The sequence below is a fragment of the Danio rerio genome, chromosome 19 (genome assembly GCF_052040795.2).
Source record: "Danio rerio strain M-AB ecotype USA chromosome 19, GRCz13ab, whole genome shotgun sequence".
Taxonomy (NCBI): Eukaryota; Metazoa; Chordata; class Actinopteri; order Cypriniformes; family Danionidae; genus Danio; species Danio rerio.
The window spans coordinates 3,004,220-3,022,431 of NC_141039.2; the positions used below are offsets into that span (position 1 = coordinate 3,004,220).

At 41.6% G+C, this 18,212-nt stretch overlaps 1 protein-coding gene across 7 annotated transcripts; it reads left to right on the plus strand.

Moving 5' to 3' along the window:
• The first annotated feature begins 1,836 nt into the window (after positions 1-1,836).
• On the plus strand, positions 1,837-18,100 carry si:ch73-24k9.2. Of its 7 annotated transcripts, none has more exons than XR_015516277.1 (12): positions 1,837-1,881; positions 3,378-3,441; positions 4,102-4,209; positions 4,294-4,398; positions 4,473-4,577; positions 6,965-8,758; positions 8,959-9,132; positions 11,375-12,248; positions 13,127-13,300; positions 14,658-14,833; positions 15,820-15,926; positions 16,587-18,100. XR_015516277.1 is itself a non-coding variant. In XM_087295163.1 (12 exons), exons 2-11 carry the CDS (start codon positions 3,401-3,403, stop codon positions 15,903-15,905), a joined length of 2,937 nt encoding a protein of 978 aa, XP_087151289.1. In that variant the 5' UTR covers positions 1,837-1,881; positions 3,337-3,400; the 3' UTR covers positions 15,906-15,926; positions 16,587-18,100. The 7 variants fall into 7 exon arrangements, 5 of the variants coding, with proteins under 5 accessions (XP_087151289.1, XP_087151291.1, XP_087151288.1 ...); XR_015516278.1 differs by having other exon boundaries at positions 16,590-18,100; XM_087295163.1 differs by having other exon boundaries at positions 3,337-3,441; positions 11,375-11,548.
• The last annotated feature ends 112 nt before the right edge of the window (positions 18,101-18,212 follow it).

The window sequence follows — 18,212 nt, forward strand, 5'->3', positions numbered from 1 at the left end:
TATACCTAGTATTTTCGCCTCAATGAGAGGCAAGTGAAGTTTCTTTATGAACTAATATCACATGCTTATGATTGATCACGGCTGGTCCCGCATGATTCACCAATCAGATGATTCTTAGCTTACTATAAATAACCAGAGTTTCTTACCTCAGATTCTTCTTCACCGAAGAATCCCCTTTCACCCCTACTTCTCCCTTTTCCCAATGGTTAGCACTACTGCCTCACAGCAAGAATGTCCCTGGTTTAAGTCCTTACCAAGCCAGCCGACGATTCTGTGCAGAGTTAACATGTGCTCCCCGTGGTTGCGTGGCTTTCCCCCAGGGTCTCCGGTTTCCTCCCACAGTCTAAAGACATGAGACATAGGTGAATTGACCAAACCAAATTTGCACCATGTATGAGCTGCTAATCAGCAGTAAATATCTCCTTAGCGATTTTTATTTTCTATTAGACATAAATAGGTAGAGGAATTCTTAAGACCTACAGTGCCTGGGCTCAAACCCCTCTCTCACCCTGCAAATGGGAGGGAGCCCCGGGCTTGAGGATCTTATGTCCCGGGCTCTCTCCCAGCACAGCATGACAGACAAGCTTTATTATTAATCATCAAGTGTCTTGAAATATATTTTACTTAAGTAGAAAACTCAGTTGTCTTCATAGGATAAGGATCGTGTCCAACATATGTGGTTATTTCCTATTTGTATCTCCCAAATACGGTATAAATCGCAAAAATACGCATTTCCTCTGTCTTCCATTCAGTTTTTTATTATTATTAATGACAGGGTAACAGGAACAACAAGCATTGTAGATGAAATTTACAAACAAGCAAAGCATAGAGTATACATGCTCAAGATAAAGATAAACGACTGAGTTTCTTTCCTTTCTGCTGTCTATTTGAATTTCGCGCGTCACCTGAATCACGTGATCGCAAACGTTATTAATCGTCGAACATGGTCATGGATGGACGATGAAGTGTGTGAAAGACACGTAAAAGTGAGCTTTTGAATAATATATGAAAACATGAGGAATGATTTGTTTCTTCAGTATATGTCTGTCCTCCTGCCTGCTTTATTAGCTTTTTGTTTTGTTTTTATGAAACATGTACGTTAGGTCGGTCATCAAATCAGCATATGCCTATGTCGTCAGTGTTTATATGTTTTTATATATTACTTTTGCCATTTAGTGAGGTTGTGCAGTAAACCCGTCATTAATGCTGTGCTAAATTTAAATGCAGTTTGCAAATGTTTAGTACCTTCCCTGCTGAAAAATCCAGCTTAAACCAGCCTAGGCTGGTTGGCTGGTTTTAGCTGGTCAACCAGGCTGGTTTTAGAGGGGTTTTGGCCATTTCCAGGCTGGTTTCCAGCCATTTCCAGCCTGGTCTTAGCTGGTCAGGCTGGAAAATGATTAGCTAAATCCAGCTAAAACCAGCTTGACCAGCCTGGTTTAAGCTGGACATAGTTGGTTTTGGCTAGGCTCCCAGCCTGGCTAGGCTGGTCAAGCTGGTTTTAACTGGTCATCTCCCAGCCTGACCAGCTAAGACCAGGCTGGAAATGGCCAAAACCCCTCTAAAACCAGCCTGGTCGACCAGCTAAAACCAGCCAACCAGTCTAGGCTGGTTTAAGCTGGATTTTTCAGCAGAAAAACCTGGCTTCATGACGGACAACGACAGGTATGATTGCATTTCCCCTAATATCATTATTATGAAGCATGCGCACCACTGAAGTGCTTTCTCTGTACTAGTAAAACAGACAAAAAAGTGAAAAATAAAGGGCGTTTCGACCACAAATATGCGTCTTATGACTTTCTTTTCCGCAAAAATAGGAAATGAAAGTGAAACCATTTCGTGTTTCATTCCCCGAGGTGTGGCGCACGACTGTGGTTTCCTCACGTAAGTAACTTCACATATTTACAGGTATGTGCTGGATGATACTCAGTCAATAAAAAATGAACAGAAGCCGTTTTTGTAGTACATATTGTCAGACTAAAAAACACAAGATCACCCCCAGTGGGATAATAAGCCTTGTTTAGAAAACTTTTACAGAATGTAGACGCTTTAAAACCGCGGATAGGTTAGTTAGTTTTATATTAGATATCATTTGCCAAAGAGAACGCTTAATATTGTATTATTTTTTTCCACATTCCAGTCAAACCAACTTTAAAATCATCAGGAACAACAGTTCCTCTTTTCTGTTTCTGAGGGGGGTTTTGCCATTTGATTTCACACGGAATGTACTTTACTACCAAGTTGATTTAATGATTTATTTACTTCTAACGGTCTAAGAGTTTGACTGAATGAGAATATTAAAATACACACATCTGGTATATTCATTTTAAGGCTAATAAGATGTAAAGTGGAGTCTATTATTTTATTACCCTTAGAAGTATACTGTAGGATTCATCTGACCAACTGTAAAACTCAGAATGTGATTATGTGCATACAAGACTTGGAGCTGTGCGATGCTTAAAATGCGCACACCTATGTTAAGTTTAGGCTTACGGTTAGGTTTGTGCACTTCTACATGATTGTTATCCATCTGTTATTCTCTTCTGATTCTGGGAATAATTTACAGTTATATTTGGGTTTAGGGATAGGGAATAGGTATGGATTACATTTTCCAACAAAAATGATGTTCCAGGATCAACACAGATGTTAATGCAGGATCATTGCATCGTGCTTGGCAAAATCATGGTGTTCTTGCTAAGATGTGCAAGTATACAGTCAGATACTATTGTTTTCTGAGAAACATAAAGTATATTTTAATTGAGACTCATTTAAATGTATACAGTTGAATTCAGAATTATTAGGCGCCCCCCCCCCCCCCTTTTTTTTTTTTTATATTTCCCAAATGATGTTTAACAGAGCAAGGAAATTTTCACAATATGTCAGATGATATTTTTTCTTCTGGAGAAAGTCTTATTTGTTTCACTTTGGCTGGAATAAAACAAGTTGATAATTAAAAAAAAAAATAAAAAAAACATTTTTTGGGAAAAAATTATTAGCCCCTTTGAGCTATTTTTTTTTTCTCGATAGTCTGCAGGGCTCACCAAACTTATTCCTTAGGTGCCCTACAGATTTTATTTCCAACTCTTATCAAACGCACCTGAACCAGCTAATCAAGGTCTTACTCGGTAGACTTGAAACATCCAGGCAGGTTTGTTGAGGCAGAATTCGTGCTTGCTGTTTTCGTGTAAATCCACCAGAGGCCGCTGTCGACTGACTGAAGGATTGACTGACCCAGCCTCCTATCCTAAACCCAACCAATAGTGTTTTCAAAAGCACTGATTGACTATTTGTTTCACATAAAATATTGAAGAACATTTTCACCTTTATTACTTGTTTCAGTGCATCTGAATCATTGTTTCTGACTCTTCACGCATGATCAGGCTTCATGAATACTAAGTGAGTCATGGAAGACAATCAGACATTCAGTGATGCTCCAGTTTGCAGGTATGTCAAACACTGCACATGATCATAATATCACAGTAGAGGCATTATACATAATGGAGTGTCTTGGATGTTTGACAGGATTGGTTTAGTGGTTATTCACTCATATTCTGGTGTTGATATACACTAGTTGAGACACTGATTGGCTTTTAGGTCCTTACACATATTTGGGTGATTTGACCTTACGGTGGCTCAGTGGTTAGCACTCTCACCTCACAGCAAGAAAGTTGCTGGTTCAAGTCCCGAATGGCCCAGTTGGCATGTCAGTGTGGGGTTTACATGTGTTGGCGTGGGTGTCCTCCAGGTGCTCCAGTTTCCACAAACACATGCACTATAGCTGAATTTGATGAACTAAATTGAACAGTGTATGAGTGTGTCCGTAAATGAGAGTGTGTATGGGTGTTTCCCAGTACTGGGTTGCGGCTCGAAGGGCATCCGCTGTGTAAAACATATGCCGGAATAGTTGGTGGTTCATTTCACTGTGGCAACCTCTGAAATAGAGACGAAGGAAAATGAATAAATGATTGTATGTCCAAAGTGTCCAAAGAGCCCACAGATACTGGAGAAAGAGAGATGATATTATCATTAGGCTATGTCATTATCACTTGTCAATATGTTGAATGAATCCTACTCTATTTGTCTCTAATTCTTTTCAACCCTCAGTAATGAATCAAACCCAGAGTTTGAGCCCAGCTGTGTGTCCATGAAGAGCGACCAGTCAATGGATCCACCAATGAAGTTTAAGGAAGGACACACATCAGCTGATCTGAGGTACAGCAGTGATCGACTATAATAATTGTCAATTCTCATCTCTGTTGTAGTCTATTGCCTCTTATATTACATTTGTTTGCACAGTGACAGATTAAATCCACCAGGGTCCAGCTGTGTGTCCATGAAGAGCGACTGGTCAATGGATCGACCAATACAGTTTAAAGAAGAACACTCATCAGCTGATCTGAGGTACGACATTGTTCTGTTGTGAAAAATGCCTCTGTGATATCTGCTTTTCCTTTATAATACACTCATTTTCACAGTAATAAATCAAACCCTGGGGAGCCCAGCTGTGTGTCCTCGAAGAGTGACCAGTCTATGGGTCCACCAATAAATGTTATGGAGGAACACTCAGCAGCTGATCTGAGGTACAACTCAGCAAAGAGACACATGACAAACAGACTCACAGCGTATCTAGAGCATCTATTGACTCTCATCACACTGATAATATGAACCAGAACAGTCAAACTCATCAGATTCAGACAGATAGAGCTTACTGCATAGATGCAAACACCTCAACTTTTGACTTCAAATTAACAAACTATATACGATAAAACAATTGATTGATTTTCCTTTGCGTTAGTCTCTGATTCATTTGAGATCTCCACTGCGAAAAGAAACAACAAATATTCCAGCATATGTTTTACGCAATGGATGCTCTTCCAGCCACAACCCAGTACTGGGAAACACCCATACACACATTCGCACACACTAAGGGTGCTTTCACACTTGGTTCAATTGCCTGGACCGAACCCAAGTTTGATTGTCCCCCCTTGCCCCCTTCTCGACTGGTCTTTTTTTCCTTCTTATCCCCGGTACTCTTCCGTCATCAAGCTGCTGCTTTGTGTACAGCTGTGACGGTCACGAAAGCAAATCGGCAAAATAGAGACGTTCGCATATCACCGTCATTCTGCTTTTACTGAATTTTTGGTTCGTTACCAAAACCAAAATACAGAGAGCCACTCGTGTCTATCTGCCTCAAAAAAATATTTAAAGTGTTCAGAACATCACGCGATGTCCGCAAAAGTCTATTTTGGTGGGGACAAGCAGACATGATCTCTTTGCACTGGGTCAGTCCCGCTTGTCACCAAAGTAGGTGATACACAGCCACACACAGAGGAAGGAACGTTATAAAAACCAAAGTTTGTTGTACTGTTGGCGGTTCACTTCTGTTATTTGGTACGATTGCATTCATATCAGAAGTGAACCGTACCAGAGTTTGCATGAACCATACCCCAGATCACCTCTTTCAGGCGAACTTGGATACGATTTATGGGTGCGCACCTGACATCGGAAGACACGTTCACACTAGCTAAACTCTGATTCCAAACGAACCCGGGTGAGGACCAAAAGTGCTAGTGTGAAAGCACCCCAATACACTATGGCCAATTTAGTTTCTTTAATTCACCTATACACTGAAAAAAAATTATTTAAAGATGATTGAAAAAGACTGCATTGTTTTTTACGTTAAGTGGTCGTAAACAATATTTTTGGGCTGAATTTAAGCAAACAAATTAAGTTGAACATAAATAAATTTAGTTGTTTAAATTCAACACAAATGAATTTTTTGCAACAGTTCTGCATGCAACACTTTTTTCAGTGTTCATGTGTTTGGACTGTGGGGGAAACCGGAGCACCCAGAGGAAACCCACACCAGAACATGCAAACTCCACATAAAAATGCCAACTAATCCAGCCGAGACTCAAACCAGCAAACTTCTTGCTGTGAGGCGACAGCGCTAACTGCTGAGCCACCCGCTGTGTAAAACATATGCAGGAAACATTGGCGGTTCATTCATTTACCTTTTTTAGCAAGCTGTCTACCTCACCTTACTTTCGTCTCTTTTTCATACTGATTTGATATCTTGAATTAAGCTTCGCCAGATCTTAAGATTTGCCATTATTGCAACACGGGCTCATTCTAAAAGCCCTATATGAATTTCTGCAAATCGTGAATTATGTAGCCAATCGTACGTATGGCTGCATTTCATCTCTAAAATGAAAGCTATAGGGCGGTATACGGGTCGTTCCTTTTCATGCTTGCTCGCTGACCACTTACCTTCATATGGAGAGTTTTCCCGATGTTACCATTTTTAAACGAGGTTCGAGTCGGGCAAAGAACAGTTCCAGAAAGCAGGTAAGACAAAAACGAGAGCCAAAAAATAAGGTCAGTCGGGGCTTTTGAAAACACTATTGGTTGGGCTTTGGGAAGGAGAAGACTGGGTCAGTCAACAGCAGCCTTTGGTGGAATTACGCAAGTACAGCAGGCATGAATAACACTCACAAGAGAAATTTGAGATCTCAAAAAGCGTACACAGCAGCCTCTAATAGATTCACAAAAACTGCAAAAAGTAGTTCCTGGGACCTCTGGTCCTCTCCAGAAATATATAGGGGTACGTTTTTATAATGAGCCTGGTTTGCAGTAGTGATGCTTTAAGTTTAGAACCAGTACCACTTTTCTGAATAACCCACAGACGTCATAAATGGTTAATGGTTCTTAACACATAGAGGTGCGTTCTAACATAATATGGTGTGTAGATTGTGCCAAAATATGGGGTTCTACTGGGCCCATAGAATTGTTCTCATCCACCCCCACCTGAAGATTATATTCCTGAACTACCCCTGCAACTCACCATTTGTTAAAATACAGGCTATTCATATTCCCTTCAAGGTTGAGTGGCAGCACATTACTAGATTAAAGCAATACATCCACAGAGAGCAAAATTGTGCCATAATTTATTATTTTAATCTTTCAGGCTTGACCCGCATCTGAAACAAAATGGACTCAGATCAAATCTATTGAGGAAGTTCCAGTGTCTTTATGAAGGAACAGCGATGCAGGGAGACCCAACACTCCTGAATGAGATCTACACAGAGCTCTACATCACAGAGAGTGACAGCGGAGAGATCAATAATAAACATGAGCTGAGACAGATTGAGACACGATCCAGGAGATCAGCAACAGAGGACACACCGATCCAATGCAGAGACATCTTTACACCTTTACCTGGACAAGACAAAGCCATCAGAACTGTGCTGACCAAGGGAGTCGCTGGCATTGGGAAAACAGTCTCTGTGCAGAAGTTCATTGTGGACTGGGCTGAAGAGAAAGAGAATCAGGACATCCAGCTCATATTTCCCCTTCCTTTCAGAGAGATCAACCTGATGAAGGACAGAACACTCAGTCTGTCAGATCTGCTGCAAGTGTTTTTCCCTGAAACTAAAGAGATGGAAATATCCAGTGAACAATTTAAAGTGTTGTTCATCTTTGATGGTCTGGATGAGTGTCGAGTGTCTCTGGACTTTAAATGTGATGTAAAACTGCATGATGTTTCTGAATCGGCCTCAGTGGACGTGCTGCTGACGAACCTCATAATGGGAAATCTGCTTCCCTCTGCTCTCATCTGGATCACCTCCAGACCAGCAGCAGCAGATCTCATTCCCTCTGAGTTTGTCCATCGAGTGACCGAGATTCGAGGCTTCAATGACCCTCAGAAGGAGGAATACTTCAGGAAGAGAATCAGAGATCAGTTTCTGGCCGATATAATCATCATAAACCTGAAGTCCTCCAGGAGCCTCCACATCATGTGCCACATCCCAGTGTTCTGCTGGATCTCAGCCACGGTTCTGGAGAAGATCTTCAGTCAAGCGCAGAGTGGAGAGATTCCCAAGACTCTCACTCAAATGTACACACACTTCCTGATCATGCAGACCAACATCAGACATGAGAAGGACTATGAGGAGGAGGTCAGAGATGAAGACATGATCCTCAAACTGGGGAAACTGGCTTTTGAGCAGCTTGTGAAAGGCAACCTGATCTTCTATGAGGAAGACCTGAGAGAGTGTGGCCTTGATGTGACAGAAGCTTCAGTTTACTCAGGATTGTGCACTCAGATCTTCAGAGAGGAGTTTGGCTTCTATCAGGGGAAAGTTTTCTGTTTTGTTCATCTGAGCATCCAGGAACATCTAGCAGCTCTATATGCTCATCACTCCTTAACAAACAAGAACAGAAACGTGTTTAAGCAAACAAAACCAAGTCTGTTGTCTAAGGTTTTAAACCAGAAGAAACATGATTCATTATCTGTTCTCCATCAGAGAGCTGTGAAAGAGGCTTCACAGAGTAAGAATGGACATCTGGATCTTTTCCTGCGTTTTCTTCTGGGTCTCTCATTGGAGTCCAGTGGGACTTTGTTACGAGAACTACTGACACAGACAGGAAGCTGCTCCTACAACAAAGAGGAAACAGTTCAGTACATCAAACAGAAGATCAGGGAGAATCGTTCTCCAGAGAGATCCATCAATCTGTTCCACTGCCTGAATGAACTGGGTGAAGATTCGCTGATGCAGGAGATCCAGGATTATCTGAGCTCTGGAGAAATAAAAGAAACTAAACTCTCCTCTTCACAGTGGTCAGCTCTGGTTTATGTGTTGCTGACATCAGAGAAGAAGATGGATTTTTTTGATCTAAGTAAGTTTATTGGACCCCAACTCAGAGCAGATGTAGTTCTCCAGAAGCTGCTGCCTGTGGTGAAAGAATCCAGATCAGTTCGGTAAGTCAGTTAAAACTAGCACATTTATGATGTTGACATTTGATTCCTAACCAAGGAAAAAGAAGTGTAAACCTTCTCAATTTCAAATCTACTGCTGTCAGTAAGGAGGAGTGTTTTGTGAATCACTTATTAAATCAGCTGACGAGTTGTTCTGTATGTCTCAATGAAAATACATGATAATAGTGATGTGTTCTCCACAGGTTGGGGGATTGTAAAGTCACAGATAAAGTTTGTGCTGCTCTTGCTTCAGCTCTGAGATTAAACTCTTCACACCTGACTCAACTGGATCTGATTGGAAATAAACTAGGAGACTCAGGAGTGAAGCTGCTCTCTGATGGACTGAAGGATCCTCACTGTAAACTGAAGAATCTGATGTAAGAGTGTATGAATGTGTCAAAGTCTTTCTTCTTATTTCGTCTGCAGTTTGTTTAAAATATCAAGACCTGTTAGATAAAAAGATCATTTACTCATCCTCCACTTGGCCCAAACCTTTTTAATCTTCTGAACACAAAGATATTTTGAAAAACTTTGGACATTGGTGGCAGCCCCTCACAGATGACCAAAACTAAACATAAAGTGTCCCAGGCCTGGTCCTGTCTCGTTTTCCTTGGTCATCACTCCTCCTTTTATCATAGCCTTGAACTGTCCTATCCTTTGCTGCCAGGCAATTTCCCCTCTAGCTCATGGACACCTGGTTGCAAGCAGCAGGAGGTCTTACACCAATGTACTCTATGTGTGTCTATGGCTGTAGACTGTGCTCCGCCAGCTCAATGGCACTCCAAACTTTTTCCAGTGGCAATCAGGGCTGGAGCAAGCTGAACTGCCGCTCTAGGCAGAGGACGATCACGCCGCCCTCAACCCCAATGTGAAAACGGTTATGAAAATTAAGTGAGGTGTAGCGGACATCTACTCTTCCGCCCTATGCGCGGATATAACTGAGGACACGCGGGTGCTGAGGGAGGGAGGTGTCGCGGACGCCACCCTCTCTATTCTGTCGCCCTTTGCACGTATAACTGAGGACGCGCGGGGGTCGCGGACCTCTATTCTGCCGCCCTTTGCACGGATATAACTGAGGATGCGCGGGTGCTGATGGAGGTGTCGCTGACGCCGCTCTCTCTATTCTGTCGCCTATGCGCGAATATATCTGAGGAAGCGGGTGGTGAGGGAAGTTCGCAGACATAACTGAGAACACAGGTGGTGAAGGAGGTGTTGCGGACATAACTAAGGACGCGGGTGGTGAGGGAGGTGTTGCGGACATAACTGAGGACGCGGGTGGTTAGGAAGGTGTCGCGGACGCTGCCCTTTCTATACTTCCGCCCTAGGTCGCCTCTATGGACGCGCCGGCCCTGGTGGCAATGGCTATTTGACAGCATGTTCCTCCTTCCTCCCTGGCTTCGACACCAAGGTTCAACTTTATAATTTAAGAGAAGGAGATGGGAACTGGTAAACATTTAAGCAACTTTAATAATTTATAAGGGTGACGCAGTTGCGCAGTAGGTAGTGCTGTCGCCTCACAGCAAGAAGGTCGCTGGTTTGAGCCTCAGCTGGATCAGTTGGCATTTCTGTGTGGAGTTTGCATGTTCTCTCTGCGTTCGTGTGGGTTTCCTCCGGGTGCTCCGGTTTCCCCCACAATCCAAAGACATGCGCTATAGGTGAATTAGGTAGGCTAAAATTGTCCTTAGTGTATGTGTGTAGATTAGTGTGTATGGATGCTTCCCAGAGATGGGTTACAGCTGGAAGGGCATCCGCTGCCCAAAAACAAAATCGAACATAAAGTGTCCCAGGCCTGGTTCTCTCTCATTTTCTTCTGTTCACTCATTGTTTTAACCTTCCACGCTCCTCTGTGACGCTCGAGACCGGCCACTGGTGTGAACCTCACTCCACTCCCATAGCTTTTGCGTTCAACAAAAAACAAAAACTCATTTGGTCCGGAACCAAACGAGGATGAGCAAGTAGTGAATACATTTGTGGCTGACAGACATATATTTGGGTGTACTTACTATCACTTGTTGTGAATTTGTGTGATCCCTCATTGTCTTATTCTTCACTCATACAAGAAGAAGTCAGGTTGACTAAAGTTGATGTGTAGATGTAATCAAAGAAATCAGCGTAACCCAGTCCTTCAGCCAGGGGCGCCACTAGGGGGAAGTTAGGACGATTCTAAGTGCCCACACAGTTTTGGAGCCCCCAGAGATATTATTAGGGGCCTAAATAATCACCCCACCCCTGTTTTCACTTTCGTCCGCGACCCCACCCCTCCCCACACGCTCTTCATTGTCGTCCGCGACAGAGGGCCTTCAGCAGGGATGTTAGTCTGTTAGAGAATTTTACTTGCGTTATACTTGCAATTTCCACAAGTTCTACAATTGTGATCTACGATCTTATGTGTGTCCGCCTTCCTTTTGTTGATTTAACATTATTGTTGTGATTCAAGACATTGTTCATTTTCATCTCTGCCAGTAATGGTCACACAACTATGATAAAAAGTGTATACTACAAGTATCTTTACATTTCAATGAATAATGTGAGCTATTGTTTACCAAATCTGTTCTTAGAAGCCATAAAATAACATATTTATAGATCCTGAACTGAGACTGAAATCTTTGCTCTCTACAGGATGAGGGATTGTGGAGTCACAGATGAAGGTTGTGCTGCTCTTGCTTCAGCTCTGAGGTCAAACTCTACACACCTGACTGAACTGAATCTGAATGAAAATAATCTAGGAGATGCAGGAGTGAAGCGGCTCTCTGATGGACTGAAGGGTCCTCACTGTAAACTGGAGATACTGCGGTAAGACTGTATGAATGTCTAAGCATCTTTCTCCATTTTGCTCTTGCAGTTTGTTAAAGGGTCACGAAACACCAAAACACATTTTTTTGAGCTGTTGACAGTTGTATATGTGTCCCACATTGCTAAAAAAACACTATTAGGACACCTATATTTCACAAAAAAGTGTAAATTGGTTGTTTTTGCGTTATTTTAAGCAAATTCGTACTTCCGGTTTGAAACGAATTTTTGAAGCTGCGTCACGGTCATGACATAATAGCGTGTATTCCAGCGTGCAGACTGGACGTCTGTGCCAGAGTGTGTCTTATTACGTCTTACAGTGTGCTGCATTAATGCATGAGTAAAGCTTGGTTCAAACCAATCAGCGCGCTCTATTGTGCAACTTCATTAATATTCATTACTGTCACAGTGTTCAGACGGCAGAGACGCCACGTTGTGTTGGCAAAACAAGCGTGAAGTGTTGCTTTTATAGTTTGCTGCAGTGAAGTTTTGTTTTCATTTTCTCTCTGTGAGAGCTCTGAGTCACGTGTGGATTAACAGTGTACGCGACCCTCGACAATAATAACTTACGTGTCTAAGGAGGAACATTGTTTACCTGAGAGCTGTTCTCATCTGCAAACGCTGAGATCCGGATTCGCTTTAGTCTCCTCTAAATAAAGACGCGGCTCTAGTTGCTGGTGATTGTCCTGCCTCTACAGATTTGGTAAGTGAGCGAGCAGTGCTCTTTGTTTATTCAGTTCGTATTTTATTCGTATCGAACAAACTATTGCACCAGTGTAAACAAGTTAGCTCTACAACCAAACTATAACCTCATGTAGGATTTTGTGACCGGAATAACACACGCGGCTTTCTGACACTACCTGCCGTGTGCATCTAAGTTTCCGGGAAATGCTGAGTTTTTTTTCTCTCATTCGCCGTGCGGTTTCAAACATTGCATGAAAATACACGCTTAGAGCAGTTAATCGAATCAAATATCTCGTTTGTGGCGAGGGACATGATTGAATTCCCTGAATGAAAGAGCCAAACTGCAGTTAAAGTCCACCATTTAATAATTTGGCAAATAATTCGACTACAGCTGTCCATGTAAACACAGTCACATTGTCCGCTGTGGGTGTGTGTTTTGACTCTGAAATTCAGCGCGCCCAAATAGACACTCCCACACCAAGCCTCTTTTCTTCCTCCGACACTCCCCCCTAAACAGAGTTGGACACGCCCACTTTTCTGACTTTTTCCAAAGTAGAGGTGTGAAAACACCCTGCTGAAACAAGGGGGTTTCATGGCCCTTTAAAAAAAACTTTGAAGGGAGGCCTGTCATGTAGAGAGGATGTTGTATTTAATCTTCATTACATTCGGTTCAAAGTGACATAAGTTTACATTATTAATTCTAATATAATGGAGTAGAAACAACACAAGAGTAAGTAATTAATGACATAATTGATCATTTTGGGTGAACTAACCAGTTACTGAACCTGTTGATTGTGCTGTGGATTAAAACCCTCTTTCTTTCTCTGAAGTATTATATATTTCTTTGAGCTGTGGATGCTGAACTGAGAGACTGAAGAGTGTCATTGTTCTCTACAGGTTGTGGCGGTGTGGAGTCAGAGATGAAGGTTGTGCTGCTCTTGCCTCAGCTCTGAGCTCAAACTCCACACACCTGAAAGAATTGGAGCTGTCTGATAATAAACTAGGAGACTCAGGAGTGAAGCTGCTCTCTGATGCACTGAAGGATCCTCACTGTAAACTGGAGAAACTGAGGTAAGGACAGCATATAGGTAGGTATGCATACAGTTAAAAGGGTATATACTGTAGGCATGTCAGTACCATTCATTTTCCTCCAATAAATAACAAGCAAAATTAAGGCTTGTTATGCTTAGTGGGCGTCACGTTGGAATAGTGGGTAGCACAATTGCCTTACAGCTAGAAGGTCATTGGTTTGAGCCCCAGCTGGGTCAGTTGGCATTTCTGTGTGGAGTTTGCATGTTCTCCCTTTGTTGGCATTGGTGCTCCGGTTTCCCCTACAGTCTATAGGTGAATTGATGAACTAAATTGGCCGTAGTGTATGTGTATGAATGCAAGAGTGTATGGGTGTTTCCCAGTGTTGGCTGCAGCTGGAAGGGGATCCGCTGCGTAGAACATATGCTGGATAAGTTGGCGGTTCATTCCGCTGTGGCAACCCCTGTTTAATGAAGGGACTAAGCTGAAAGAAAATGAATGAATGAATTATGCCTGGTCATTTAATTGAAGAGGATGTTTAATCATTATGAGATTATTTAACACTGTGAAACGTATCTGTTAGTAGTTAATACCAGGGCTGTTTCTCACTATGCGTTCTTCAGCGGTCTTGCGTCCTCGTGTAACGTCATCATCAGCTGCCAAAGTTCAGTTCCAATACTCAAGACCGCAAGAACAGAGGACGAGTGAAACTTCCCGGATGTGTTCTTGATATCGAGGACGCACCGATGCAGACTTGAGCACCGAACTCATGCTAGAAGATTTATTATTAAAGTTTAGAGATATATCTTATTTATTTTAGGAGTTTCCCTAAATGAAACGGTGAATATCAACATTACCATGGACATCTTAATAAAGGCATAAACACATTAAGGGTGTTTGTTTGCTGAAATTTGTATTAAAATCTGTTTTATTTATATTGTGCAGAGTATATTTATAATGCTTTTATGCAGAGTTTATATTTTGAAAAAGGGTAAAAAAACAATAAATCGTTGTATGAATGCTGTAATGTTTAAATCATTTTCCATTTAAAACAAGAGAAGGTCATGTGACCATCTGGAAAAACGCAGCATCTCATTTCTCACAGGGTGCGTTCTCTGTTATCGTCATCTCCCGAGTTCGTTCTTCCGAGGACACCTGGCAAGACCAGTCTCCAAAAGAACGCAAGTCTGTTCTCTGCGTTCTTGGAATTGAGAAACAGCCCATGTGCCAAAATTTTTGATCAATGACATCTTGTCTTGAACTTTGGCCTTTGCCCTTTTATTTATTTCTTTTACAAAATACTTATTTTTTAAATGAACAAAATAGTAAAAAAAACACTCTTTTTTTTAACTGCAGAGTTACGATTTTGAGATTAAAAGTGATCAAAATGTCTCTACAGGTTGAACGGCTGTGGAGTCAGAGAGCAAGGCTGTGTTTCTCTGGCTTTAGCTCTGAGATTTAACCCCTCCTCACACCTGACAGAACTGGATCTGACTTCAAATGAATTAGGAAAGTCAGGAGTGAAGCTGCTCTCTGATCTGAGGGATGATCCACGCTATAAACTTAGACACTTGGGTGAGTGGTGACACAGGCCTTGTATAACGTTAGCTCCGTCTTGTTTCCTTGTCTTTGGCTAGGCGGAATCTCGGTGTTTAGCTCTTGAATCTGGTCATCATGGGGCAATATTTATTGCACATGAACACAAAAAACAAAATTGTTGGCATCTAAAGACTTGTAGACCTTTAACTTCTCTCTTGTAAAATCACTCGGAGCTTCATTGAGATTGCATATTTCGGGCTGGATGCTTGGTCATTTCGTCTTATCCAATATCCATTGGGAGGGTGCTATCGCAATTGGTCCTGTCAGATGAACGCCGCTCACTTTAACATTAATTTTGCTGAATCACTGTGCTTGTCACTGGGTGACGAGCTGTTATAATATGCTGTAAGCATTATGTAAATAATACATATAATATGTAAGTAATATATCTTATTTCTAAGACAACAACAAACTCTGCACCGCATCTGATGTCATTCCCTTGCTGTAAATGCTGGGGCTTCCGGTTGCTTTCTGCCACCTCCCTGTGCGCGCATCCTGAATGTTTACAAACATGGTAATTGGTCTATTGGTTGGGTTTAGAGGAGGAGGAGGGTGGGTCAGTCGATCGGTCAGTCAGTCATCAGTGGCCTCTGGTGGATTTGGGCGAGAACAGCAGGCACGAATGGTGCTCGCGAGAGAAATTTGAGATTTCGAAAAGCGTGCACAGCAGCCTCTGGTGGGTTCGCAAAAAAAAAAAAGGAAAAAAAAAACGTACCTCCTGGGATGTATTTGGCGCTCTCCAGAAATGTATATAGTCGTATGTTTTCAGAATGAGCCTGGGTTGATAAAAACAGAACTATTTGGAATTGGGAAGGAGTATGAACATATTAAAAAACACAGACCGATGGCATTCACAAAGTTTAAAAATGCATAGGAATCAGAAGACAGCTACTGTACAAGACATAATTCAAGAAAAGGTAGACATTTAAGACTTTCCTTTACAAGGCAACTTTTCTCCTCAGCATGTGATATGTTTGGAAGAATTATCGTAAGTTCAGGTGGAGGACGCCTTGATGAGCTACTCCCAACCACCTCCACAGAGACCTGAAGCCACCTATAATTAACTAAGGTAAGCAATTTAACTTAATACTTTAGTACTCTGTGAGGATGTGTTCCAGGTTGCCGATTCTGTTTAAAAATGCCTCTCCATATGATTAAACTTAAATATTAATTAGTATTAGTTCATTCATTCATTTTCCTTCGGCTTAGTGCCTTATTTAGCAGGGGGTACTACTGTGGAATGAACTACCAACTATTCCAGCATATGTTTTTTGCTGCAGATGCCCTTCTAGTCGCAACCCAGTACTGGGAAACACCCATACACTCTCATTCACACACAGTCATACACTACGGCTAATGTAGTTCCTCAATCCCCCTATAGCACATGTGTTTAGATTGTGGGGGAAACTGGAGCACCCAGAGGAAACCCACGCAAACACGGGGAGAACATGCAAACTCCACACAGACATGCCAACTGGCCCAGCTGGAACTCGAATCAGCGACCTTCTTGCTGTGAGTTGACAGTGCTAATCACTGAGCCACGGTGTCGCCCAAATAGTATTAGTTATAATTAGAAAAGAAAACTAGTTGTCGCACATGATGGAAACTGAAGATTGATGAATTATAAAGACATTAGCATGCATTTTACAAGCCATAAAGGTTTTATTTTTCTAGCACAAACCTACTTTATGTCCTGAAGTGTCTAATATTGTTGATTTTATTCATCCAGCAGAGAAACAGCTCTTCATTTGTTGACGTCTATCGGACTGAACACACCTTCATGAACCTGTTCCTGCTCAAACACGTCACAGAGTGTAACACATGAAAAACTGCAGATAATCTGTTCCTGTGTTCAACAAATTTAAGCTCTAAGCTTCAAACCAAATCAGTATATGCCCATGTATATATATTTTATTATCTGTGTGTTTCTGATTAAGCCAATGATGGAAACGTATATATTTTAAACTACTACTAAACTACTTTCACAACTGTCCACTAATGAAGTCTATACGTGTATTAGATATACTGACAGGGGGATTATGACCCCAATAAACCAGTTACAATCCATTAGCATTCAGATCAAAATGAAGGAGTGAAGAGATTATAATCACAGATAGATCGATTAGATCAGCGGTTCTCAAACTTTCCTGAAGTTCCACCTCAGAAAAAAATAGTCTCTCCACGTACCACAATGAGCAGTATGGGGTATATGCCGAAGCATGCTAATAGGACTTTTAATTTGCCAGTAACCTGGGTTAAGCACTTCCGGCTAATTGAATGCCAATGCAAAATCAGGTGCGTTTAAGGTCTGTTTTCTTTAAAAATCAGCGATCTCCACTGGCTGACTGATGTCTGATTTAAAGTGGGTCTCAGATTGTACAAGAAGCACTGCATTAAATTACATTTCCCCCGCCATATCTTTCTAATATGAGCATTTATTTTATCCCAGTATATTCAATGAAGCTTCTGCGCTAGCCTGCCGATTCTGACGGGCGCGTGCGAGTAAACAGCTTTTTGTCTCGTTTTACGCGTGAGCAACTAAATAAATGCTAAAGTTTATTTAACAGAATGTATTTTAATGACATTACAACATCGATGCTGTATAAGGAACCGTATAAAGTGGAAAAAAGTTCACAATAACAGGTCACCGGAAGTGTATCAGCATAGGAACAGCACTAGCTCGGCATATACCCTATTAAAATACAGTAGTGTAGTAGGCCTAGTACAGCAGCTACAACTCTGCACAGTTAAAAAAACGTGGCAGATCACCTCAGAAATATAGGCTATATGTCATATATGGCATATTATACACATAGTTTTTGATCAATTTTGAAATATATGTAGCATGTACATGACGTATTTCATTCCTCCGTGTACCACTAGAAGGAAGTCCGCGTACCACTAGTGGTACACGTACCACAGTTTGAGAACCACTGGATTAGATGTTGCCTACCCTGCTGTTGTCTATTAGAAGTTTCTGTCCTCCAGTGTTGATTTTCCCGCTCCTTTGTTTTAGTTGCGGAACAGCGCCCTCGTGTGTCCTCATCTGTCTACTGCTGGTGTTTATGTCTGTCGTGTCATTTCAAAACTATGAAATTACCTTTATAACGTTCACTGAAAACAAAACGATGACAAAACTTTCTTCTTTTTGTCCTGTTTGTGTCTTAAATCTGTGAAAATTTTGAAATTCACCTTATATAAGCCATGTAAAACTTCTGTTCATCAAAGAATGATTTAAAATCACGTTTTCCACAAAAATGAGCCTCAAATCATGATTTCTGATGGATCTTTTGACATCTAAGAGTGCGGTGATTCAGTTCTGAATCTCAGAAATAAATTACATTAAAATATATTC